The sequence below is a fragment of the Podarcis vaucheri genome (genome assembly GCF_965113315.1).
Source record: "Podarcis vaucheri genome assembly, chromosome: 13".
Taxonomy (NCBI): Eukaryota; Metazoa; Chordata; class Lepidosauria; order Squamata; family Lacertidae; genus Podarcis; species Podarcis vaucheri.
The window spans coordinates 26,515,676-26,541,875 of NC_138751.1; the positions used below are offsets into that span (position 1 = coordinate 26,515,676).

The 26,200-nt window shown below is 44.0% G+C and overlaps 2 protein-coding genes across 2 annotated transcripts; both read right to left on the reverse strand.

Moving 5' to 3' along the window:
* Positions 1-20,017: 20,017 nt before the first annotated feature.
* Positions 20,018-20,971, reverse strand: LOC309517256 (olfactory receptor 11A1-like; the record flags this gene model as incomplete). Its single annotated transcript, XM_082196398.1, has 1 exon — positions 20,018-20,971. One exon carries the CDS (start codon positions 20,969-20,971, stop codon positions 20,018-20,020), a length of 954 nt encoding a protein of 317 aa, XP_082052524.1.
* A 3,452-nt stretch (positions 20,972-24,423) lies between these two features.
* On the reverse strand, positions 24,424-25,380 carry LOC309516581 (olfactory receptor 2AP1-like; the record flags this gene model as incomplete). The annotated part of the gene is made up of 1 exon (XM_082195342.1): positions 24,424-25,380. The coding sequence occupies one exon, from the start codon at positions 25,378-25,380 to the stop codon at positions 24,424-24,426; it is 957 nt and encodes a 318-aa protein (XP_082051468.1).
* Positions 25,381-26,200: the final 820 nt, after the last annotated feature.

Below are 26,200 nucleotides of genomic sequence, written 5' to 3' on the forward strand. Positions count from 1 at the left end.
GGCTCCTTGGTGCAAATTTTATTTTTTTTAAATCACCTGCTGAAGATGACCATCCAAGTAGGAACAGAACCATTGGAAAGCATGGTCACCCACCCCCAATTTGGATAGCCTCTCAAAAGGAACACAGTGTTTGATGGTACTGAAAGCCACTGATTCAAGAAGGATTAACAGGGATACATTGCACCTGTCTCCCGAAAGAGGTCAACCAGGGAGGTTTCCGTGTCAAAGCCTGGCCACATCCTAATTGAAATGGATCTAGAAAATTTGTCTCCTCCAAGAGCGCCTGGATCATGATAGAATCATAGTGTAAAGAAGGGCATGTTATCAGTTAGTGTGACTTGGAAGTTAAAAAAGAAAAGGAAGAAATTCAGGTCACAACAGGCCTTTAGTCTAAGGCAGCCTTTCTCAACCTGTGGGTCCCCAGGTGTTGTTGGACTACAACTCCCATCACCCCTAGATAGCAAGGCCGGAGCTCAGGGATGATGGGAGTTGTAGTCCAACAACACCTGGGGACCCACAGGTTGAGAAATGCTGGTCTAAGGGCTAATCCACACTTACCTTTTCTGTTCACCCCCTCCCCATCCAGCTGTCTGCCCACAACTGAAGGAGATTATGATATTGTGAATGAGGTGAATGAGGTGTTTCCCATTTCTTACCTGAATTGGAGTAAAACTCCAAGGAAGGATATTAGGCTTAGAAAAATCATGGTGGAGGCAAGAGAGTGAGAGAAAGGAGCATGTAAAGGGGACAACATTAACTAGGAGGATAAAGCCTCTCCTCCTCCAGGAGGGGAGGGATTGTGTGCGTGAACTGTTTCCCGCGTTATGCAGGGGGCGTTCTGACCCCTGCCCTGCTCCATCGCTGGCACGCCAAGCCTCCCAGAAGAAAACCCAATCGGGTGGCAGCTTGGGGGCGTGGTTTAGCCGGTCAAATGCGGCCGCACCAGCTCTCCCTGCCATTGCACTGCCGATCTCTTCTTTTTCCAATTGGCAAATTGGCACTGGCCTTTTGGTTTTTTTCACCTACCTCGTAGCAATCGTCACAACTTTCTCGGTATTTGGCGGTTAGGCATTGGAATAGGTTGTTGGTGTATGGAAGTGCAAGGTGTGGCCATCGCCTACCCCTTCACTTTTGGGTATTCCGTTAAAGGAATCCGGCGGTCGTGGATCCTGTCCGATGCCCTGTGCAGCTGGGGGCCATGGCACGACCTCCGGTGACATCAGGGGAGAGCTTATAGTTGTATTTGCATCAACAGGCTCCCTCTACTGGTGGTTAACCCTCATCAGACTCACCCCTCTCTGAGTGGGTGGAGTCAAAATTTGCAGTTGTCCAATGCCTAAGCCGGACGCGGGTGGCACTGTGGGTAAAAGCCTCAGTGCCTAGGACTTGCCGATCAAAAGGTCGGCGCTTCGAATCCCCGCGGCGGGGTGTGCTCCCGTTGCTCGGTCCCAGCGCCTGCCAACCTAGCAGTTCGAAAGCACCCCCGGGTGCATGTAGATAAATAGGGACCACTTAATGGTGGGAAGGTAAACGGCATTTCTGTGTGCTGTGCTGGCTCACCAGATGCAGCTTTGTCACGCTGGCCACGTGACCCGGAAGTGTCTCCGGACAGCACTGGCCCCCGGCCTCTTAAGTGAGATGGGCGCACAACCCTAGAGTCGGACACGACTGGCCCGTACAGGCAGGGGTACCTTTACCTTTTTAATGCCTAAGCCAGTACCTCTCACATGCTGTAATCAATAAAGTTGTGGCCTTTTCTAGCCCATTAACCTAATATGCTGTGTCCATGTGTCTTTATTATTCCCAAGTGGGAAACGGGTCCTCGAATCACAATCACAGGTTTCAATGCAAAGCAGTGTGTGTGTACAAGTGAGCGGTGGGACCAATCCTTTGTCAGAGGATACACAATTGACATTTAATGGGATGCCCCAGGTCCTTGTCTTCCTGGCTCTTACAATGAAATTGGTTAAAGGGACCAGTTGGTTAAAGGTATACATGTCGGAGCCAAACAGTACAAATTGAGAGCATTTGCAGATGACTTAGTATTGACGTTACAGGAGCCAGAATCTAGTACCAAAAGGGTTTTAGAACTGATTCAAGAATTTGGTCAAGTTGCAGGATTTAAATTGAATAAGTTAAAAACCAAGGTTTTAGAGAAAAATTTAACAGCAATGGAGAGAGAGAGGTTTCAGAATGAGACAGGTTTAACAGTGGTTAAGAAAGTTAAATACCTGCGGATTAACATGACAGCAAAAAATGGGAATTTGTTTAAAGACAACTATGAGAAATGCTGGGCTGAAGTGAAAAAAGATTTAGAAATTTGGTCAAATTTGAAGCTTTCACTGCTGGGCTGTATTGCTGCTGTAAAAATGAATGTATTGCCTAGAATGTTGTTTTTGCTTCAAACATTGCAAATTGTGGACAAAATGGACTGTTTCAAGAGGTGGCAGAGAGATATTTCGAGATTTGTCTGGCAGGGCAAGAAGCCTAGAATAAAATTTAAAATATTAACAGATGCAAAGGAAAGAGGTGGATTTGCCCTGCCAGACTTTAAACTTTATTATGAATCAGCAGCCTTTTGCTGGTTGAAAGAATGGCTGCTTCTTGAAAACACTGACATTTTGGATTTAGAAGGTTTTAACAATGTATTTGGATGGCATGCATATCTGTGGTATGATAAGGTCAAAGCACATAAAGCATTTAAAAACCATATTGTCAGGAAAGCATTGTTTAATGTTTGGATAAGATACAAGGACTTATTGGAAAATAAAACCCCAAGGTGGCTGTCACCGATGGAAGCGAAAGCTCAGAAAAAGCTCAATATGGAGGTCAAATGGCTGAAATATTGGGAAATTTTGAAACAAGATGGAGATAGACTGAAATTGCAGAGTTTTGAGAAACTAAAAAACAAAGTGTGAGACTGGCTTCATTATTATCAGATAATGGAGGCATATAATTTGGACAAGAAAATTGGCTTCCAGGTGGAAAAATCAAAATTGGAAACAGAACTGTTAGAACCCAAAACTAAGAATTTGTCAAGAATGTATAACTTGCTGTTGAAATGGAATACTCAGGATGAAACGGTGAAATCTGCTATGATTAAATGGGCACAAGATGTTGGACATAATATAATGATGGCCGACTGGGAACAGTTATGGACCACAGGTATGAAGTTTACGGCATGTAATGCCTTAAGAGAGAATATTATGAAAATGATATACAGGTGGTACATGACACCAGTCAAGCTTGCAAAAATCTACCACCTGCCCGATAATAAATGTTGGAAATGTAAAGAAACTGAAGGTACATTCTTTCACCTTTGGTGGACGTGCCCAAGGATTAAGGCTTTCTGGGAGATGATCTATAATGAATTGAAAAAGGTATTTAAATATACCTTCTTGAAGAAACCAGAGGCCTTTCTCCTGGGCAGAGTCGGCCAATTGGTGCTAAAGAAGGATAGAACTTTCTTTATGTATGCCACAACAGCAGCAAGAATACTTGTAGCAAAGTATTGGAAGACACAAGACCTACCCACTCTGGAAGAATGGCCGATGAAAGTGATGGACTACATGGAATTGGCGGAAATGACTGGCAGAATCCAAGACCTGGAAGAAGAGTCAGTGGAAGAAGATTGGAAGAAATTTAAAGACTATTTACAGAAATATTGCAAAATTAATGAATGTTAGAATGATGTTGGAATGAAGCTAGGTGGTTTAAGCAGTAATGCTATAAAGGTGTATGTAAAAAAGGATTGATAACAGATGAAAATTTAAAGTTATAGTATATTAAGTTAAAGGATCATGAGAAAACAAAGAGGGAAAGAAATTGCTGACTTAAATAATTGAACTGGAATACAAAAAAGGGAGATATGAGGAGGTCAGGGAAACAAGGATATGAATGTAAGCTTTAGAAAGATTGATTCATTTTCCTTTTCTTCTTTTTAAGTGTCTTTTATTCCTTTTTTCTGTATTTTGTATTTTCCTTGTATTTTTATTTTTTGTTTTTGTGTAATTCTTTTTTCCTCTGAAATTTTAATAAATATCATTAAAAAAAACAAAAACAGAAGAGATCAAAACCTACACAGGGCATTCCTGCATATCATGCAGTGCTGAATGGAAAACATAATTGTGAGTATAGAAACTAGAAGGACCTGAGAGCATGAGAAAGCTGAGCCTAGTGTAAATGGATATTTAGTTTGCTTCAGTATGGAGTTCTGCTGCTCAGTGTTCCAGCCAGCTTGTAGAATTTGAATCTGCCCCATTTTCATCCCACACAACAGAGAGTCAGCATTGCCATCATTGAACATCTTTTTCTGTCATTGGGGTGCTTCCTGTTTTCCTTTTTGCTGGTTTCTTTATTTTTAAACTTTTTTCTATTACTACAAATCTGCCCCTCAGCATGCTGCTGCACCCCCCCCCCCCGCTCAGGTAACAATCCTTATGCAGTCAAAATATCACCACCACAAGAGAGATACCACCAGGCTTGGGGGCACTCCAAAATTTGCAGAAATACAAAAGTCTTGGGAGGGGGAACCACACCCAAATGAATTCGCTATTAGTATATAGGATGTCAATATGTAAAGTAGCTGTGCTTGTGTGTATCTAAAGCGTGTTCTCCTTAACCAGAGAGCACAGGTTGCGGTTGGGGAAACATGCCACCTTGCCATGACTAGGCAGATTTGAGAAAATCCAAGCCTGTTAAAGGGTTAATATTGGGTTGCTGGGGAGTTCTGTATGTTGCTAAATTCAGAGGAGGGGTAGAGTCTATAAATATAGGGAGCCAGGGGTTGGACTTCCTCTTGGCCGTTTTGCTTTCGGATCAGGAGCTGTGAGACGGTTGTATTCTGGCTTTTGCCTGCAATTTATTGGGCCTATCTTGAACTTGCGGGCTTTCACTCCTTGCCCTTGGTTAACTGATTTATTCCTTACCCTTTCCTCAAATTAATTTATTCCTTTCCCTTTCCCCGTTCCCTTCCCCCCCTCCCATCGAGTTCTATCTTATTTATCCCTTAATTTAGTTTTCGTATATATTTTTAATACGGTCTAGTGCAACAGGCTTGAGGGTGGGGTCCCCCCCCCCAGCCTTCCAGGGCCTGCCCCTGGGGCTAGGCACCTGGTTTTTTACCCGATTTCGGGACGCCTGCTGCCGGCTGCCGCCAGGGCCTTGGCTTTTAAAATACCCCCCCCCCGGGCTGGTGGTAGTGCCTGTGCTGGGGCCTGGAGCGTGGAGATCGGCTTTAGGGGCTTACGAAGTCCCGCTGCGTTTCGGGCCCTTCCCCCCCTTCTTTTAATTTGCAGTTTTACTTTCAGTGTTCGTTTTCTCCCCGCTTACCTTTTTGCGGCGTCCGGTCCCTGGCCTCTCCCCAGGGCTGCGGCAGTGCTCGCCGTGTGTGTGGGGGGTATCCCGTTGGTCCTTGGGGGGTGCTGGAGACGCCGCACGCAAAATTTTCCCTGCTCTCTGGCCGCTTGGCTCGAGCGGCGTGAGCATACGTGCGGCCTAATTTTGCGCGGGGCGGGCGGCTCCGGCGGTGGCAGCGTCGTTGAGCCGGCGCGGCGGCGCTGGGAGGCCAGGCCTCTTCGTTTGCCCAGCTTCCCCCTCCTCCCCTCTCTTGAAGTTAGTGGGGGCTGCCCCCCCCGGGATCGGGAGCGGCGGTCTGTGTCGCGCCCCCCCCCATTTTTTCTCTCCTCCAGCGGCGCTCCGCCACGGGAGGAGTATTCCTCTGACGGGCTCCCCCTTGTGGCCGAGCAAAGTAATTGCAGCTTGGTCATATGCGTTGAGCTCCCCCTGGTGGCTCAGTGCTTCTCTGCACCTTCTCCCCAGTGAGCTTGGGGCTATTGGGCGCCCCCTGCTGGCTGAACTGGGGAAGTACATTCCCTTTGTTTTTCAAGCTTATTTTAGGGAATAAGCATATAATAAATAAAAAATACATAGTTGAATAATAATAATAATAAATAAATAAATAAATTGAATAAAATAAATAAATAAATATATTGGTGAGTGGATAGATAGATAGATAGATAGATAGATAGATAGATAGACGGATAGATAGCATAGACTGCCTTTGCTGTTAACACATTTATTGGTATTGTTTTAATTTTCTTTCGGCGACTGGAGTATTGTTTACTGCTTTAAATTCATTGTCTGTGGCCAGTAGCAACGCCTGGCTGCGGCATTCATTAATTCTCAATTTGATTCCGAGTAGCAGGTATGGCTCCTAAGAAGGTCGCCGCTCGTCACAGCTCAGCCTCTGGTGCAAAACGGCCTATTAGAGGTCCGTCGCAGGCCCTCCGCTCTCCCACCCCAAGTCAACCGGTGGGACGGGTGCAATCTTTGGTGGAAAGTATGGCCAACAATCCAGCAGCCTTGTCGCGCTTTGCAGCCGAAATGGATGGTTTCCTTCAACACTGCTCCACCCAGCCTTCCACGTCTGGAAGGCGTCCTCGTCCAGTGGTGGCATCGTCTCCAGCTTCACCATCATCCAGTGAAGATGGGAGAGAAGGCTCATCATCTACGGGGTTTGATGACTGATTCCCAGCTAGGTCGGCCCCGCGACTTACCCGCCGCTCGCGGCCGTTCACGGAAGCCACGTCGTTCCTCTGGGAGGGTCGCGGGGAGGCAAAACCCTTCGGCAGTCTCCACCCGCCGAGGTGGGCGCACCCAACCTTCGGATGAGGTGGAGACAGGTTCCGGCCTCTCACTAGTCGTTTCTCCTCAATCAGTTCCAGGTACATCACAGCTGAGCCCCGATTCGGAGTCTTCCATTGAAGACAGCTTGCCGGTTCCCCCCAGGAAGTCTTCGGGCAGAAAACATCGCCGCAGAAGGTCTTCCCGGAAACATGCCAAGCGAAGGAGGGGCGATTCATCTTCCTCGTATACTGGTACGTCATCCTCCAGTTCTGATGATGAGTCTGGTGATTCCAGGGAACTTTATTGGGGTTTTGGAGAATCGGCCTCGGGTCTGCCTCGGTGGGCTTGGGATCGGAGGGCCAACACGCACCGTGCAAGGTATGGGGCGGTCCAAGAGTGCAGGGATGGCGTGTTGGTGCCTGACGTTAAAGTCTCTACCAATTCTGCTAGGGACATTATCCCAGGTTTGCATTTGTCAACAAAATTACGGTCCAGGATACTGAATGGCCGTTATGTGGACATTTTCAAATTGGCCCCTCCTTCAGAGGAACAGGAGGGAGGGAAGTCATCAAAGAAACACCAGGGCAATTCCTCAGCGGACAGGTCTTTCGAGCTTTGGCTTGATTGTTTCCAGGTTTTTGCTGGCGTGGTGGTGGCGGCGTATCCTCGGAGATCTCTTCATTTGGTAGTTTACTTGTCTATTGTTCGCTCCGCTTTCACCAAAGCTGGTGAAAGAGCTGCGATAAAATATGATGAGAACTTCAGGTGCCGCGCCGCTAGGATCCCCTCGGCACGATGGGATCGTAAGGATCTCGATGTGTGGACTACTCACGTAGCTCCACTCATCGATAAGAAGGCACCGGAGCAGCAGAAGTCAAAAATTGGGGCGTTTAGGTCTAGCCGTCGTTTCCCATGTTGGGATTATAATAAGGGTTCTTGCCAGCGACAGGGGTGTCGATACGCCCACAATTGTGAGAAATGCAATGGTTCGCATCCTGCTTCCTCTTGCTTTGGTAATCGGCGGCCCTTTCGTGGCGGAAAAGGGGGTTCTCAGCAAACCCCCAAGCAAAGCGCCCCTCCCGCTCCTGCTCCAGCCACAGGAAAATGAGCTTTTGTCCGCCATGGCTCATACCCCTGTTCGGTTGCCGGCCCTGCAACTGTGGTTGCAGTCTTATCCTAACAGGGATGCTGCAGGTTATTTAAGGGATGGGTTTTCTGTTGGTTTCCGGATTCCGGTAGCCATGCCTCCCGTGGCACGGAATCCGTCTAACCAAAAATCGATTCGTGAGCTACCTGACGTCGCTCGCAGAAACATTGCAAAGGAGCTGGCCATGCATCGGATGGCCGGTCCTTTTGATGCCCCTCCTTTTCATAACTTGCATGTATCCCCATTGGGTATTGTCCCAAAGAAGGCTCCGGGTGAATTTCGTTTAATTCATAATTTGTCACATCCCAGGGGTACTTCAGTTAATGATGTTATCCCCCCGGAGCTTTGCTCCGTGAAGTATGCATCTCTTGATCAGGCGATCAAGATGATTAGGAAGTTCGGCCACGCTGCTCTAATGGCAAAATGCGACATCGAGTCGGCATTCCGCCTTCTCCCAATTCATCCGGATGATTTTTGGCTGCTGGGTTTTCAGTTTGAGGGCAAGTTTTACTTTGACAAAGCCATGCCTATGGGTTGTTCAATAGCCTGCGCTGCCTTTGAATCATTTAGCACCTTTCTGGAGTGGGCCCTTAAATTTAAAACAGGTTTGGGCGGGGTCACTCATTATTTGGATGATTTTTTATTGGCCTCGGCTCACAATACTGGTGAGTGCTCGGTGTTACTACAGGCCTTTGCTGATCTAACGCAGGAGCTGGGGGTTCCGCTTGCTGCGGAAAAGACCGAGGGTCCATCTACTCAGCTTACGTATTTGGGTATCCTGCTGGATACGGTTGCCCAGACTTCTAGCTTGCCAATGGACAAGCTGGTAGCCTTGAAGAAGGTCATAGAGGAACTGCTTCCTTTGAAGAAAGTTTCTCTTCTACAAATTCAGTCATTGTTGGGGCATCTGAATTTCGCGTGCAGGGTGGTGGCGCCTGGGCGCCCTTTCTGTTCACGCCTGGCTCGCCTCACTGTGGGATTGAGGGCCCCTCATCATAGGGTGCGCCTATCTAAGGAGGTGAGGGCCGATCTTTCCATATGGCTGGAATTCCTGGAGGAATTCAATGGGGTGTCATTATGGCAAGATACTTTAAATTTGCAAAATGATTTTCAGGTACAATCGGATGCTGCAGGTTCCTTGGGTTTTGGTCTTTACTGGAAGGGGCGGTGGTGCGCTGAGCGTTGGCCGCCTGAGTGGCAGGGAGGAGAAATTACACGGGACTTAACATTTCTCGAGTTTTTTCCCATTGCAGTGGCTGTGCATTTGTGGGTCGAGGAATTCAGGAACTGTCGTGTCTGCTTCTGGACCGATAATCAGGCGGTGGTGAACGTGCTGGCGAAATTGTCATCACGCTCTCCCAGGGTGTCGGCCTTATTGCGGGCCTTCGTGCTGCATTGCTTACGTCATAATATAGTGTTTTCTGCACGTTTTATTCCTGGGGTGTCTAACGAAATTGCTGATGCTCTGTCCCGTTTTCAGATGGAGCGGTTCAGACTTCTGGTTCCAGAGGCACGGCTACGTCCGGAATATTTCCCAGATCATCTCTGGAACCTTGGCAGCAATTAGTTTTGCAGGGAGTAGCGGCTTCGGTTTCCCCTTCTACCCTTAGATCTTACACAAAGGCTTGGACCAATTTTTTGACATTTATGCGCCAGACAACCTCTAATTTAGAGGGTGTTCCCCCCACCTCCTCGCAGGTGTTGAGCTATTTGGCACATTTATTTCAGTTAGGGCGGGCAGCAAGAACTATTAAGATACAGGCGGCTGCCATAGCCTTTTTCTGCAAGACATTTTATGATAAAGATCCTTGTTCGAGGTTTATTGTTCGCAGGGCCCTCGAAGGCTGGGGCAGACTTCGTCCGTCCCAGCCAGCCTCATGGTGCCCCATTTCCTTTGATTTGTTGAGTAGGATGCGCAAGAAGCTGCGGGTGGTATGCTGGTCGGGGTACGAGGCTCGCCTTTTCTCGGCTGCCTTTTCTATCGCCTTTTTCGGAGATCTGAGAGTGGGTGAGCTGGTATTGGAAGATAACAGAGACGGTCGTTCCAGGGGCCTTTTGCTCAGGGATGTGCAGATAACCCCCGCAGAATTGAAAATTACAGTCAGAAATTCTAAGACTGATCAGAAGGGTAGGGGTGCCGTCATTCGTCTCCCTGCTACGGGCGAAGCAGGCCCTTGCCCTGTGAAGGATGTCAGTAAGTACTTAGCAGTACGTGTCACAGGTGATGGGCCGCTGCTTAGACATGAAAATGGGTCGCCCCTAACGAGACGCCAATTTGCACAGGTGATGCGTAAGGCGATTCTCGCATGTGACGGCACGTCTGATGGTTTTGCACCTCATTCATTTAGGATTGGGGCCGCAACAACAGCTGCTCACTGGGGTTTGTCGGCAGCTAGAATAAAAGATTTGGGGCGATGGAAGTCGAATGCCTTTCGGGGCTATGTTCGTTAGTACTTTTTGGACACTTACATTATTTGTTTTTGTTTATCTCAGGTCTGGCGGCTGTTCGCATCTGGTTGGTGGGGCACAGCATCGTCCATTGGGCTGGTGTAGCAGCACGGCAGTCCAGTCTGGGTCCAGGTCTCGGCTTCCCTCCACATGTGCAGCTGTCGTGGCTGTCCAGGCGGGGAATGCGCTGGTCTGAATTCCTGCCAAGGATTCGGAGGCAGTTGCTCTTGGAAGGGCCGCCCACGGCTATCGTGGTGCAGCTGGGTGAGAACGACCTGGTATCCGTGGACTGTCTTTCACTTCGTGCTGCAATTTTGAGTGATTTGGAGATGCTGCGAACATTGGTGCCGTCAGCTAAGATATTTTGGTCTAAGCTGTTGCAACGCCGCATTTGGTTGGGCAGTCGTTGCCCGGCAGCCACAGAAAGGGCCAGGAAACGCATAAATTCTGCGGTGGCTAAGAAGATTTTTGAGTTGGATGGTGATGTGATTTCCCATCCGGCGATACTGTTTCAAGCTACGCCCCTTTTTAGGGCTGATGGGGTGCATCTTTCTGCCTCTGGGAACGAGGCTTGGCTAGGTGCAGTGGTGGCTAAGCTAAGGGCTTGGCTGGGGCTGTGAGTGGTTTGGCGGTGAGCTTGAGGCTCCATGGCGGTTAGGCATTGGTTAAGGTGGTTCTTGGAGGGGTAAGTGCCTACCCCTCCAAATGATGCGAAGGGAATTCTGTTAAAGGAATCCAGGGGCTTGCCATTCTTTTCGTCCTTGTCCCTGGCATCGGACTTGGGCCGTGCAAGCCCCAAAGGAACATGAGGGTGAGTAGTGAGGGACTGATGCCCAGCTTCATTTGCTCACCCAATACTTGTTTCCCACTAAGGCTTCCGCTGGTGTCCGGAATGCCTCTGGCTTCCGCTGGTGTCCGGAATGCCAGCCCTGTCCCTGAGGGCATGGACAGATAGTCATAACCAATGCCTAAGCAACCACTCACATATTTTGTATTTAAATAAAGTTGTGGCCAAAATTATGCCAAAAACCCAAACAAAAATTGATGTGTGAAGTGTGAATTATTGGGGGGTGGCAACTGTGGGACTCAACACGCAAAGCGTGTTCTCCTTAACCAGAGAGCACGGGTTGCGGTTGGGGAAACATGCCACCTTGCCATGACTAGGCAGATTTGAGAAAATCCAAGCCTGTTAAAGGGTTAATATTGGGTTGCTGGGGAGTTCTGTATGTTGCTAAATTCAGAGGAGGGGTAGAGTCTATAAATATAGGGAGCCAGGGGTTGGACTTCCTCTTGGCCGTTTTGCTTTCGGATCACCCGCCCTCCCTCCCTTTAATAGGAGGTTTTCCTGATCGCTTGACCTTGCTATTGCCTGTCATGGTGTCGTCCGCCTTGGTGCGGGGGCACAGTAGGAATTTTGCCATTGGCTGATTGGCTGGTGCCATTGGTTTTTGCCTACTGCATAGCAAATCGTCACAACTTGTAAGGTTGGCGGTTAGGCATTGGTTAAGGTGGTTCTTGGAGGGGTAAGTGCCTACCCCTCCAAATGATGCGAAGGGAATTCCGTTAAAGGAATCCAGGGGCTTGCCATTCTTTTCGTCCTTGTCCCTGGCATCGGACTTGGGCCGTGCAAGCCCCAAAGGAACATGAGGGTGAGTAGTGAGGGACTGATGCCCAGCTTCATTTGCTCACCCAATACTTGTTTCCCACTAAGGCTTCCGCTGGTGTCCGGAATGCCTCTGGCTTCCGCTGGTGTCCGGAATGCCAGCCCTGTCCCTGAGGGCATGGACAGATAGTCATAACCAATGCCTAAGCAACCACTCACATATTTTGTATTTAAATAAAGTTGTGGCCAAAATTATGCCAAAAACCCAAACAAAAATTGATGTGTGAAGTGTGAATTATTGGGGGGTGGCAACTGTGGGACTCAACACGCAAAAGCATGAGACATGTGGAAAAGGAAGCAGATAGACTTTCCTAAGATGGAGAGGACAACACTTGTTTCATTCCTGAAGATCAGGCTGATGGACCATAGGAGTAAGGATTCCCTAGATATCTATATGTGTATATAGTTTTTGTTTTTTCTAATTATTGCCTTTATTATGTTTTTAGTAATTGTTGATTTTATCTTTAAGCTGCCTTGAGTCGGGTCAGTGGAAAAGGCGGGGTATAAATAAACATATAATATTTTTAATAATTATACTAATAACTGACTTGTTATTCATGTTGGCTGGGCCAATCCCAAGCAGAAGGCATTTCCATGTATGCAAATAGAGGCAGGTACCTCTGATGTCTGTCTTTTCTCCCCTCATTTCTCCCACATTAAATGCTTTTTTGGAGGGTAACTCCAACTCTAAGGAGAAAATTTTCAGAGGCTTCAACTGCAACATATTGGTAGTAAAGCCTCATTCTATCTGTTGATTTCCATCTGCGTTTTTTGGGAAGATAAAGAACTGGCCACAATCCACCAGCCACCTAAACATGCCTATTGGTTTCAATTAATTTAGGTGTACTTAACTCTGTTCCAGTGTTCCCACACTGACAACAGACCTGGTGGCAGCTATTATTTATGTCCCTGCTGTTTCCTCTAGATTAACTCCACATGGCATACCTAACCTCAGGAAATGGGACCTCAGTCACTGAATTTTTGCTACTCAGATTCTCAGATACCCCTGAAATGCAGCCCTTTCTGTTTGCTTTGTTTTTGATCTTCTACATGGTTACACTTGCTACCAATTTCTTACTTTTGATCACTGTATCAACAGATCGTAGCTTGCACACACCCATGTATTTCTTCCTGGGTAACCTTTCCTTCCTCGAGATCATCTATACATCCAACATTGTTCCCAGGATGCTAACCAGTTTGATCTTTGAGAAGACCATTTCTTTTATGGACTGCATGATTCAGTTTTATTTCTTTGGATCACTGGGTGGCACTGAATGCCTTCTCCTATCAGTGATGTCTTATGACCGTTATATCGCCATATGCAACCCTCTCCACTACACAACTGTTATGAACAGCAACATGTGTGTTTGGCTGGCTGCTAGCTCTTGGATCAGTGGCTTTCTGATAACCTTAATTACAGTGTTGCTGATGATAAGCTTGACCTTCTGTGGGCCCAATGAAATCGATCATTTCTTTTGTGATTTTTCTCCACTGCTGAAGCTTGCTTGTTCTGACACATACCTGTTTGAAAAGACTTCTTTCATTCTTTCTTCCAGTCTAACATTGATCCCATTCCTACTTACGGTTGTGTCTTACACCTATATATTGTCAGCTGTTATCAAACAGGCTTCTGGCACCAGGTCTAAAAAGGCCATTTCTACCTGCTCCACTCACCTCATAGTAGTTACAACTTTCTATGGGACGCTGATTACAATGTATGTGGTTCCTGCTGCTAAACACTCTGTAGACACAAGTAAGATCTTCTCAATCCTCTATACTATTGTGACTCCAATGATTAATCCCCTCATCTATAGCTTGAAAAACAAGAAGGTACCTGAAGCCTTGAAAAGGCTTGTAAATGCAAAACTTGTATTCTGGAAGTAGCAGAAATGGATAAATGTAATGAAGCAGGTCACATTTGAACTCTTACTTATCTATTTACAGAAGGAGAAGCAAGCCTGTAGACCTCCAGATATTGTTGGACTCCTGCTCCCATCAGCCCCAGGCACTACTGCTGATGGTAATGGATGATGAGATTTGTAGTCCAGCAATATATGGAGACCTACAGGTTAGCCACCTGCAACAAAACATAAACAATACAGTTTGTTTTGCCCCTCCTCCTTGACAAACACACACAGATCAGCTTTGCCCTGGTGAAAACCTAGAGAAAGCAACATCTCAGTGAGTTTTGTGTTCCAATACCTGGCACTCTGCTTGAGACCATATAAGGATTTCCGCAGTTTACAGACCATTCCCTTTTGTATCTGCATTCCATCAGGTGGAAGCATGTACAGCTCCTCCCCCAAAATCCCATACAAAAAAGCTGTATTAATGTCATGATGGTAAACATGCAGTTTCTCCTCCGCAGCGATCTTGAGCATCAGTCGAATGCTCTCATACTTGAAGGTGGGAGAGTAGGTCTCGTGGTAATCCTGTCCCGGTACCTGTGAAAAACCTCTGGCAACCAATCTGGCTTTGTGTCTGACTATCTTGCCATTCTGGTCTGTCTTGGCCTTGAAGACCCATTTGCTGCCAACCAGTCTCATTCCTGGGACTACCGGTACCAGTTCCCAGGTTTGGTTCCTATTCAAGGAATCAACTTCAGCCTTCATGGCATTAAGCCAAGTCTCAGCATCTTTGGGGATTAACTCCTGAACCTCTTTGAAGCTTGAAGGCTCCCATACCTTCTCTGAGCTACTAAGAACAGCAGTTGCTGTCTTAGCAAACTTATCAGCAAATCTCTTTGGAGGTCTGCCCTTCGTGGCTCTCTCAGATCTGCGTACTAGACGCAAGTCTTCTGGACTCATCTCCTCTTTCTTAGGAGAAAAGCGACCAATGGTGAACAGTGGTTCTTCCAGTTCATTGTCAGACGCATCAGATGGTCTGACTGAGGCCTTTGCGCTCTTGTAGTCTGCTGTGTCATCACTGTCACTGACATCAGCAGCAGCGCCGCCCACTGAACTGGAATCCAAACTCTGATCATCATCCTCAGCTTCCTCAGCTTCCTCAACATTTTTCACATCACCTTCATCCTCCTCTGTGCAACTCTGGAAAATTCCCACATTTTCCCCCCACTTAGGATTGTACTCAACACTTCTTGTGAACTTAATGGATTTAGAGTCAGTCATCCACACCCTGTATGCTCCTTTTTCGTACCCCATGAACAAACCATGTGCCCCATGCTTCCTAAGCTTGTTGCTCTGTGGGGTGTGTACCCACATGTCAGAACCAAAGATTCTCATGTGCTTGATGTTGGGTTTCTTACCAAACATCTTCTCATAGGTGGTACAACCAATAGGTGATGACAATCTTTGATTATAAGTGTAAACAAAATTCGACAGAGCCTCCCCCCAATACTTATCAGGAAGATTGGCATCATGCAACAATGTTTTCATTCCTTGCAGCAACGTTTGATTTGCTCGCTCTGCAAGCCCATTCATCCATGATGATCTAGGCATTGACAAGTCATGCTGGATTCCCTTCTCAGTCAGGAAAGCTTCAAACTGCTGAGAAGTGAACTCCCCGCCTCGATCAGTAAACAAACAGCCAATACGTTTACTGTGAACATTCTCCAACCAAGCACAGAATTCCTTGAACTTAGGAAACGCTTGCGATTTCTGCTCGAGCATAAACACATGAATGTACCTGGAAAAAGAATCTATTAGAACCATGAAGTACCTTGCTCCACCCAAAGAGGGTGCAAGTGGACCAACCAGGTCTGCGTGCACTAACTGGTAGGGTTTGGAAGCCTGCCTGCTAGACTCCTTGCCTTTTAGAGCAACCTTCACCTTGTTCTCTGCACAAGATACACATTTCATGTGAAACTTACAGGGTTTGATGTCCAAACCCTCAACCATCTCTGGCATCTTGGCCAGTGCCTTCCAAGAGAGGTGACAAAACCTTCTGTGTGCATCATGAATGCATCCTGCATGAAGAACTTTGTTAGTTTCTGCAACACAACAAGAATCAGCATTAGACACAGCAACAGCACCATTGTCATCATAAGTTATACAGAACAAACCATCTATAAACTTTGCATGCAAAATGTCCTCTTTGCCTTTTCTGATGACACAAACGCTCCTCTTGAAGGAAATCTCAAAACCACGCCCAGTAAGCTGTGGGACACTGAACAAGTTGTCTGCAGCACCTGGAACATATAGTACATCTTTGATGGTAGTGTGCAGACTTGCCAGTCTCACAGTCCCTTCTCCTGCGATCCGCAACATCTTTCTGTCAGCCAGGTGGATCTCACCTTCTTGAGGTTTGAAGGAGATAAAAAGATGGTCCTTTGCGACATGGCGGGTGCAGCCTGAATCAATAATAAACCTGGCCTTGGCCTTTGGAGCAGCCTTTGCAGCAAGCAAAACCTTGTTTTCCACCGGCGTGGGCTTTTGCAGCTTGCCCCCCCCCCCCCGCTCCTGGCCATCAGACTTTAGCCTTTAGCCTTTGGTGAAGCTGTGCCAGCAAACAAAGCCTTGTTTTTCACTGGCGTGGGCTCTTCACCCTCCCTCTGCTTCTGGCCATCTGCAGGCATCTGCCTCTGTTTACCTCTGGCCTTCCGACCTCTGCAAAGGTTCTCACGAGAAACGGAGTTCTCAGCTGCCAACTCCTTGGCTCCCCCTGGAGACTGGAATGCTGCCTGGGATGACATCACAGCCAGCTCCCCCTGCAGCTTGCAACCGGTGCCCTCAGCATCCCTGCTTTCACTCGCATTCTGGGAAACAGCCAGGACCTCCAATGCAGTCAAACTCTGGGCTGGGATGATTGGCAGATGGGCTACTTTCAAAGCATTCCACATCTGACGTGCAGTGGTGTTGCCAGCAAGCATTTTAATGTCCTCCAGAGAGACGGACAAGACTATTACGTCCATGGCCCTCGAATGTTGGGCCTTCCATCTATCTGTCAGAGGAACTGGAGGGGCTTCACACACAGTATGCCACACTCTAAACTGACGCAGCAAACTCTCACACCATTTTGCCCAGGTTTTATAATTGTGTCGATTTAGCTTTGGGCACTCAGCAGCCTCAGAAGCTTGGAAAAACTCCATTCCAGCTTTTTACTTGAGCCGTGAGTCTATTTTACTTCAGAGACCTCTTATCTCGGCAGCTCATTAATCACGAAGCCTTTGGCACGGCTCCCAGGCCAATTAAGCCAGCCGGACATCAAAAGCTCTTGCCGTGGCAAACAGAAAAGCTTTATTTGCTTTCTGCTTTTCCCACACATACCTCAGCAGTCTGTCGCAGTCTTACTCTCCTGTAAGTGCTGTGAATCTGGGCCCGAAACCTCTTGTTGGGATACTGCCAGGGAGACAAAGTCCATCATGGCCCCCAAGCCGGCTGCCGGATGATCCTTTGATCTCCCATAGTCACGCAGTATCAGCAATTAGCGACACGAGTTTCCAGAGCTCATGCACACTCTATCAGCAGATAAATCACAGCAGAAGTTGCACACAGAAGAGCATTATTTACAAGTTTATTCAGCGTTGGTCAGAACAAAGAAAAACATGACTGCCTGCATCAGTGTCTCCAGACACAGAGAGAAAACGATAGCAATAGCAAACATAAACATCCTGTGAACAGGAAATGCGCAGACTCTGTGACTCACAAAGCCTGCTCCCTTTTAAGGTGGAACGGAAATATCCTAACAAGGGAGAACAAATTGTTCATCAGAATTAGGGAACCCAGTAAATGAGTTGGAAATTGAACTGTAGTATGGAGGGGCAGTTTGAATCTGGGGGAGGAACAGCAAAGAAGCCATACAAGAATCAAAAATAATTGTAGAAACATAGCTCTGCCCCAATCCACAAAAGTCACTTTCCCCACACCCCTATCACAGTTCTTGCTCCTCAGTATCATCCATCAAGCCTGCTTTTATAACTCCTTTCCCTAATCTTGTTTGCAAGTAGACTTTGGAGCAGAAATATGATTGCTAGGAAAGAGTGACATGGAAATTAGAACATCCAGCAGAGACTCCCACAGTATTCTGGCTTGAATGTATCTGTCAGTTTAGGAGCTTAGTAATAAGAATGCTTCATCATGGAAGGTGGACAGGGAGAAGGTTGCCTGATTATGATGTTTGTTCCGGGGGGGGGGGGGGAGAGATGGTGGTGTAGAAATGATGACTGTATAGAATCACCCGGAAGTGATTCTTAGAACTCCATCAAATCCATGTACTGCTGCTAATTGTTCCTAGAAAGATTTTGGTCTATCGTTTTCACAGGTTTCTGATAGCATATCAGTGTATCTGAAATGTTTTAGAATTATCTCAGTTTTATTTGTGTTTAATATGAATATATTTCCATTAGTTAAGCTATATTATATTTGTATACCTTTATTTATTTATTTATTTATTTATTTATTTATTTAAAAATTAACTGTTCCCATTAGTAAACATATTATATTTGGACAGCTCCATCATTTTGCTTTATTATTCTATATACAGAATTATGCATACCTTCTATTTTTAAATTCAGTGCACACTTCACTTACCATTGCATGTTTCATGATACCTTCTTCTGTATAACTTAAATATTTTCAAAATAAACAAAGTAAGAAGCCCCAGTTATTTCAATGAGTAAGTCAATGTGTTGAGATTCCTGCATTGCAGAGAGTTGGACTAGATGCTTGAGGTTCCTTTCAACTTTACAATTCTATTATTCTTATAGCCATGTAAATAGACACATAAATGAGAAATTTATATGGAGTGAAATTTGCAATGTTCTGAATTTTGCAGTGCAGTTCCCACATGAAGAAATGTTGACAAAAATACATACAGTAAAATTCATGCATTTGTGACATTAACATACAAAAATGCATTATATTAGGGCACATTATTTTCCAAAAATGTGTCTCTTAGGCAAAGATATATATAGACATGATGGATTTTCATGAGGGCTGTTTTATAATGCAAACTGATGTGGACATGTGGTAAATGAATATAATTAAGATTAGAAAAATGAGAAATGGAGAGAAATTGAAATGGACAGATTCATACATCCCAAATGGTGATTTAACATTTTAGCTACTGCAGCACAAGTCATATTTCTTTATGTGCAGTTACCAAATGCATTGAACAGGGATGAGAGGATTTCATTCAACTTTATATTTTTGTTCTTTTGGTCCATTCTTTCCATCTTGTTTCATAGATTCAATTGGGGGAATTTTATTTCCTTTTATGAATGCATCAGGCAAAGTTCCAAGCTAAGATTTAAAACTGCCATATCCATTAAAGATCCACAATGGAAAAGAGGCTCTTCTTAACCTTTTCACTTCATGACATTGTATCACTGCCCACTATGCCTCAAACATATTTTTCCCATCTCAGAAAAAAATATATAATGAAAATCCCTTTTCTAATGGCATAAAATCGTAAGCTGCATTTTCAGCAAACCAAACAGCAGGCAAGTAAAGGACTAAAGTCCTTTAGAAAGTTAATTTTCCATTCCAGTTAGCATACCTTATTTAATAATTCCATTTGCAAAAGCTGGAAATAAACATTTAAAAATCCATGTGCGGATTTTTGTTAAAGCCACAAGAGGAATGAAACAAATTTGAAGGGGGAGACTCAGAATGTATATAGTGCAGTTAGAAGAATGTCTCCTGGTAACTGTGTCTGCGTTCAAAATCTTTTCAAAAGGAAGCCAGTTTAGATCATTAGTGGCAATGGAGACCGCCTCTCAGTTCCCTGACTCAACAGTGAACTGGTAGACTAGGATTGAAAAACTTCAGCCCTGGAGGTCTATGACAACCCTCCAGACATCCATTTTTGGTTGTTGGGATTCTTCCCAGACTACACATCTCCTCAGGGATGTGACCCTTCTATAAGTGTGTTTGCCTGGTTAAAATGTGATCTCAAAATATGATAATGCCTCTTAATTACTTGGATGGAGGATGGACAAATAAGTGGGAATGTCTACAACCCTCTGATTTTCAACGGCTGAAATGTAGCCTATGTGCAAAGGTAAAGAACACATCTATTGTTTCATTCAGTTTGGGGTCGGTCCTCCCCATCACTGAAATGTGGCTTAAAAAGATCCACTAGATCTAATGCAGATGAAATTAATATATATCAATGGTGAAGTCCACACATGAAGTCAGTGGTAGTAAGAAGGTTTCCCCTTTCCTCTAAAAAATTCAATAAGTTCTCTGAAACACCTGGAATGATTTTTTAATTGCTTCCTTTACCTCTTTGTTCCTCAAGCTGTACACAAGGGGATTGACTAGTGGGGTGAGCAAAGTGTAGAACAGAGAAAAGAGTTTCTTCAAGTCACTCAGTGAACTGATATTTGGTAAGACATAGACTATCATCAGGGAGCCATAGAAGCAAGCAACCACAGTCAAGTGAGAGGAGCATGTAGAGAATGCTTTTTGTTTACCAGTGGTGGATGGGATTCTTAAAATGCTCTTGATGATGAAAATGTAAGATGTCACAGTTATGATAAAGGGTGCCAGTGTACCTATGAAGGATATTATGAAGGCTGTAGTTTCAACCAGATTGGTATCATTGCATGAAAGTCTTATCATTGGGATCAAATCACAGAAGAAATTATTGATTTTGTTGGGTCCACAGAATTGCAGCTGAGATACCAAAAATATTATGAGACTGATAAACAGTGATCCACTGATCCATGATCCAGCAATAAGCATGATACAAATTCTCCCATTCATGAGCATTACATAATGCAACGGTTTGCAAATGGCTAAGTAACGATCATAAGACATCACTGCTAGAAAGTAACATTCTGTAGTTGCAAGATAACCAAAGAAATACAGCTGGGCAAAGCATCCATTAATAGAAATGGTTCTGTCCCCAGTCAGAAAACTGACCAGCATCCTTGGCATGATGGTTGAGCTGTAGCAAGTCTCCAGGCAGGACAGGTTTCCCAGGAAGAAATACATGGGTGTGTGAAGATGCTGATTGAGGACTACTAGAATAATAATGAGAATGTTTCCAGCCATTGTCACAAGGTAGATAGGAAGAAAAAGTATGGAAAATAATGTCTGTAAGTCCTCACTATTAAAGTCCAAGAGGATGAATGCCACAGGAGCTGTTTGGTTTTCCTCTTCTGTGTTGACATTCAGTTTCATCTAAGTAACATCAGATAACATTAATGAATATTTAGGTTTGAATATGTGATTGAGAAGTTACAGCCTGTTAGCTGTATTTAGATCAAACGTGATGAAATCAATGAACTTTTTATTATTATATTAACCTTCTATTGTTTTCTCTCCATGAAGTGCAAGGTAATACACATTCTTCTCCCACTAGCTTCTATCCTCACCTTGTGAGGTTAGGATAAGGGGAAGCAAGGATTTGAAACTGGATTTCACTAGGCATGATGTTCTAATCACTACTCCACTCTGGATTTCAATATTAACTTAAGCCCCATTGATTTTAAAAATCAAGCAATGGTTTCTGGTGTATATCTATGAAAGTTAAGCAACCCACCATAACTCTTTTTAACTATGTTATGAAACTAATAATGCTTTACTTGTAGGTTCTTTTCTAAAGTTTCGAACAGTGATTGGCCACTATGGCTCTACTTATGTTATTGGACCACAAGTGCCATTACTCTTGACCATTGACCATGATGACAATGTATAGTGAGAGCTGGAGTCCAAAATCTGGTTTGCAGTATTATTATTTTTCAAAAAAATTGCTGTTCTAGTAAAAAATCTGTAGCTTGATCATTTTCCTAGGCCTGTTTTACACATACTGAAGTTCTCTCAGGACGTTACTAGCCAGCTCATCCTTGCATGGCAAAGAGGAGGAACAAAATTTATAGTCACAAATATTTGACTAGAAATCCTGTCTACTAAGATGTACGTCCTACTGAACTTAGTGTGGCTTGCTCTGAAACATAGTGTTTATAGGATTACAATCTTAAAAGACTGGAAGCTGCTATGTTACCATAGATATACCAATCTAAAATGTAGAATCCAAAAAGAAGTTATTTAAATGATGATATCTGAATAACATAATTACATTACATGAGTTCAGAACAAAATGCATTATATCAATGAAGAGACATAGGGGACTCCAACAGGCATATTTTAGGGTTTGCAGAACAAATAACAGCTAGATTTTAGGGCCACTGTGAATGGGGTCAGGTGTGAAATGGCAAGTCCTAAATCTTAAGTCCACTAAGTGGGCTGCTGACAAGCCAAAAAGTAACATGTCCCACTACAATGACAACTCTTTCAGCTCTGCCTTAGCAGTTGTGGGTGCCTTAGCAGTTGTGGGATAGATCCCTCATTACATGATTCCAGTGTACAAGAGACTGGATTGGCTATTATATTTTCATACTCATTTTTAGATCTTTTACATTAAACTGACAGATTAATGCATTGAATTAAATGGACATTACAAAATCCTAAGCACTTTGTTTGGATTGTGTAGCAGAGCTCCAAATTGGTGCTAAAAGCTTTATTTCCATGGATCCTTACCTTAACATCAGAACACATTAGATGATGAATCCCATAAAGTTCTGGATCAATCTACCTTTTCATTGTGGTATTCAGCACACATCTGCTCTCAAATGTAAATTGCATGGATGCCATCCTATTACCGACAATCCCTCAAAACATCCATCTAGAAAATGTCCTTGCATGTTTGACAATTCTCTGTTTATATTGAAAATATGAATGTCTCTTCTTGGTTAATGTCATCCATTGCCAAATATATCTTATATAAAGTTATATAATGCACCTGAAAAGTCTCACTGATAAATGGAAAAAACATTTCAAAATCATTTGGGAAATCACTGACTCCCCCCTGATCAGTGGGTTATCTTAATGATTGCAAATTCTCTGTAGTTTTCCCTCCCTGAGGTCAAGAGCTATGAAGAAATTCACTAGAAAAATAATCCCTGCCAGTAAATCTTGCGTTCAGAACTCTATATGATTTTGTATATTTTTTCCACTTTTCCTTTATTTTGCAAGTTGCAAATCCATCTACCAGCACTGAGATCACCACTCAACCCAGGTTGTTATAATCAAGACAGTGAATACATTATAGTGTAATGCATGTTAGCAATTCATGAGAAACATGTCATGCCTGGAGCCTTGCTCATTCTTCTGCTTGCTTTTAATGAACTTCTTCACCATACCTAGCTTTGAGATGAGAAGTTAGCTTCACTAACTTTGTCTTTTAAGTGCCTAAAGACTCTTTGCAATGTTTTCCTGAAAAAAGACTAACAGGCCTCTGCAAAATTAATTAACATTGAAATGGACACACAGGAAGGTAATTTATTTGTAAATATTTGTTAAACCATCATTTGATGGCTGATATATGAACTTTTACTGTGTGCTATAATCAGTGCTTTTTTCTAGGGGTATGCATACCCCTAAACATTTTGTGAATCTTTGTACAGTGGACCCTCTGGATATGAATTAAATTTGTTCCGGGGTTCTGTCTGCAACCCGAAAAGTCCATAGGCAGAGGCGCCACTTCTGCGCATGCATGCATGGTGAAATCCTTAAGTATACGCTTCCCGGTTTGCTGCGTTTGTAACCCGAAAGTTACGTATCCAGAGCAGTATGTAACTAAAGGGTCCACTGTACTTTTGTCTATTTACGGTATTTATTTCCCTTAATTTGAACTATAAAATGGTGCTTTTCTTGAATCAAAATGAGAGTACCCCAAAACATTTTTTTAGGGGGGGGGGGAAATGCAGGCTATAATATATTCTTTTAAAGCAGGGTGAGGAACCTCAGGCCATGTTTGCTCTCTAACCTCCAGGCACACTTTCCGTCCAGGTCATACCCTTCACTTGTCTTGCTTCCTGGAAGGTCTCTCTGAACTCTAATAAAGCACCCTTGCTTGCTGGATTTGAAAGATGTCCATGAAGAAACATCTGGCATTTATGAAAAAAGTCCCCCTGCTTTAGTTTTAAAAAATGAATAGCCAATGTGGCTGGTACTTAGAACAAAAGAAACACAGAAATATAAAGTTGGAAGGAGACCTAATGTTGGATGGTCATCTAATCCAGCCCACTGCAGTGCAGGAGTCTTTTGCCCCTTTGTTTGAATGCCAACAGGAAGCTTAACTAAATAACAATTAAAAAGAGACTACTTTCCAGAGTCCTGTGTCCAAAGTATAGACCAATACAAAATATATAAAAAGTTTCTTTATTAGACACCATACACCAGACACCAGAAACATTCATACTGAGGATATAGAATGGTATCTACTTGATTTCTCATTATGCAGTTTCCCCCATTTCACCCTAAATTTCAACAAATTCTATGAGACACCTTGAACACTTTTTTTCTTGGCATGTGCTTTATGCCATTGTTCTTCAAACTGCATATAAGGGGTTGACCAAATCGTCTAAGGCATATATTGTGGTTGGAAGAATGACTTCTGATAGTTGTGTCAGTGTTTAATGTCTTTCCAACTTGAGTGTCAACAAGGGCTACAAAGCAGACAATTTTCCAGGATCCTGCCTCTAAAATTATGATTTAACAACATGCATTAATATCACTTCCTTTATTAGTCAGCATAAAGCATTCACATTCTGAAGGCAGAAAGTTTTTCCTTAATAATAATGCCTCTGAAGCATCTTGCATGTTTTTTTAATTGCTTCCTTTACCTCTTTGTTCCTCAAGCTGTACACAAGGGGATTGACTAGTGGGGTGAGCAAAGTGTAGAACAGAGAAAAGAATTTCTTCAAATCACTCAGTGAACTCATGTTTGGTAAGACATAGACTATCATCAGGGAGCCATAAAAGCAAGCAACCACAGTCAAGTGAGAGGAGCATGTAGAGAATGCCTTTTGTTTACCAGTGGTGGATGGGATTCTTAAAATGTTTTTGATAATGTAAACATAAGATGACACAGTTATGACAAAGGGTGCCAGAGTACCTATGGAGGATAGTATGAAGGTTGTAGTTTCAATCAAATCAGTCTCATTACAGGAAAGTCTTACCATGGGGGTGAAATCACAGAAGAAATGGTTGATTTTGTTGGGTCCACAGAAATTCAGTTGAGACATGAAGAATATTATTGGACTCATTGCCAGACACGCAATGATCCATGGTCCAACAATCAGCAGAATGCAGATTCTGTCATTCATAAGTATTGTGTAATGCAATGGTTTGCATATTGCTAAATAGCGATCATATGACATCACTGCTAGTAAGTAACATTCTGCAGCTGCAAGAGACCCAAAGAAATACAGCTGTGTAAAGCACCCTTTAATAGAAATAGTTCTGTCTCCAGTCAGAAAACTGACCAGCATCCTTGGCATGATGGTTGAGCTGTAACAGGTTTCCAGGCAGGACAGGTTTCCCAGGAAGAAATACATGGGTGTGTGAAGGTGTTGATCAGTAACCACTAAAATAATAATGAGGATGTTCCCAGCCATGGTTACAATGTAGATAGTTAGGAACAGTATGGAAAATAACATCTGTAGGTCATCATTGTTAAAATCTAAGAGAATAAATGCTACAGGAGCTGTCTGATTTTCTTCTTTCTCATTGACAGTCAAGTGCATCTAAGGAATAATACATAGCAATTAGGCATGAATATTTGTTTGAGGATCCTCAGAAGATTAGTAGAGCAGACTGATATAAATATATCGCTTTAACTCCAAGGAGTACAGCTGCACTCTTACACTAAGCAGCACAACATTCTGTGTCTCGTGACCAACTTTCCCCCCTTTATTTCAAAGGTTCTATTTTTGTTTTGTGAGTATATCCAGTATTAACTAGGAAAAATTAAACAAGAAATCTTTTGCTAGAATATGTTGCAAAATTCAGTATAACAATAAAATAATGTGTGTATGTGAAAGAAATGGGTGCAACAGATGTGGGGAGCCTGCGGCTGTCCATCTGGGATTCGACATTTATTCATGATGGCCACAGATTCCAAATTCCTGGTTTTCATTGGTCTATTTGTTTTGCTTTAGTTACAATAAAGCTCATTCAGTTTAGTCTCTCAGGAGCTCACACACTTATTCCCTAGTAGTGATGTTGGAAGAGTCTGTTGAACAAAAAAAAAATCAAGCACATTTCCTTATGTTGAGCCCATCCTACCCCCAAAAAATGTTTGCAATGATTTATTTCACCACACATCTCTACTAATATATTTTTTTAGAAACATGAACACTTTGTTTAAGGTACCGTATTTTTCGCTCTATAAGACACACTTTTTGCCTCCTAAAAAGTAAGGGTAAATGTGTGTGTGTCTTATGGAGCGAATGTAGGCTGTGCAGCTTTTGCTGAAGCCAGAACAGCAAGAGGGATCTCTGCGCAGCGAAAGCAGTGATCCCTCTTGCTGTTCTGACTTCACTTTGCTGGAGAGGCGTTGTGCAG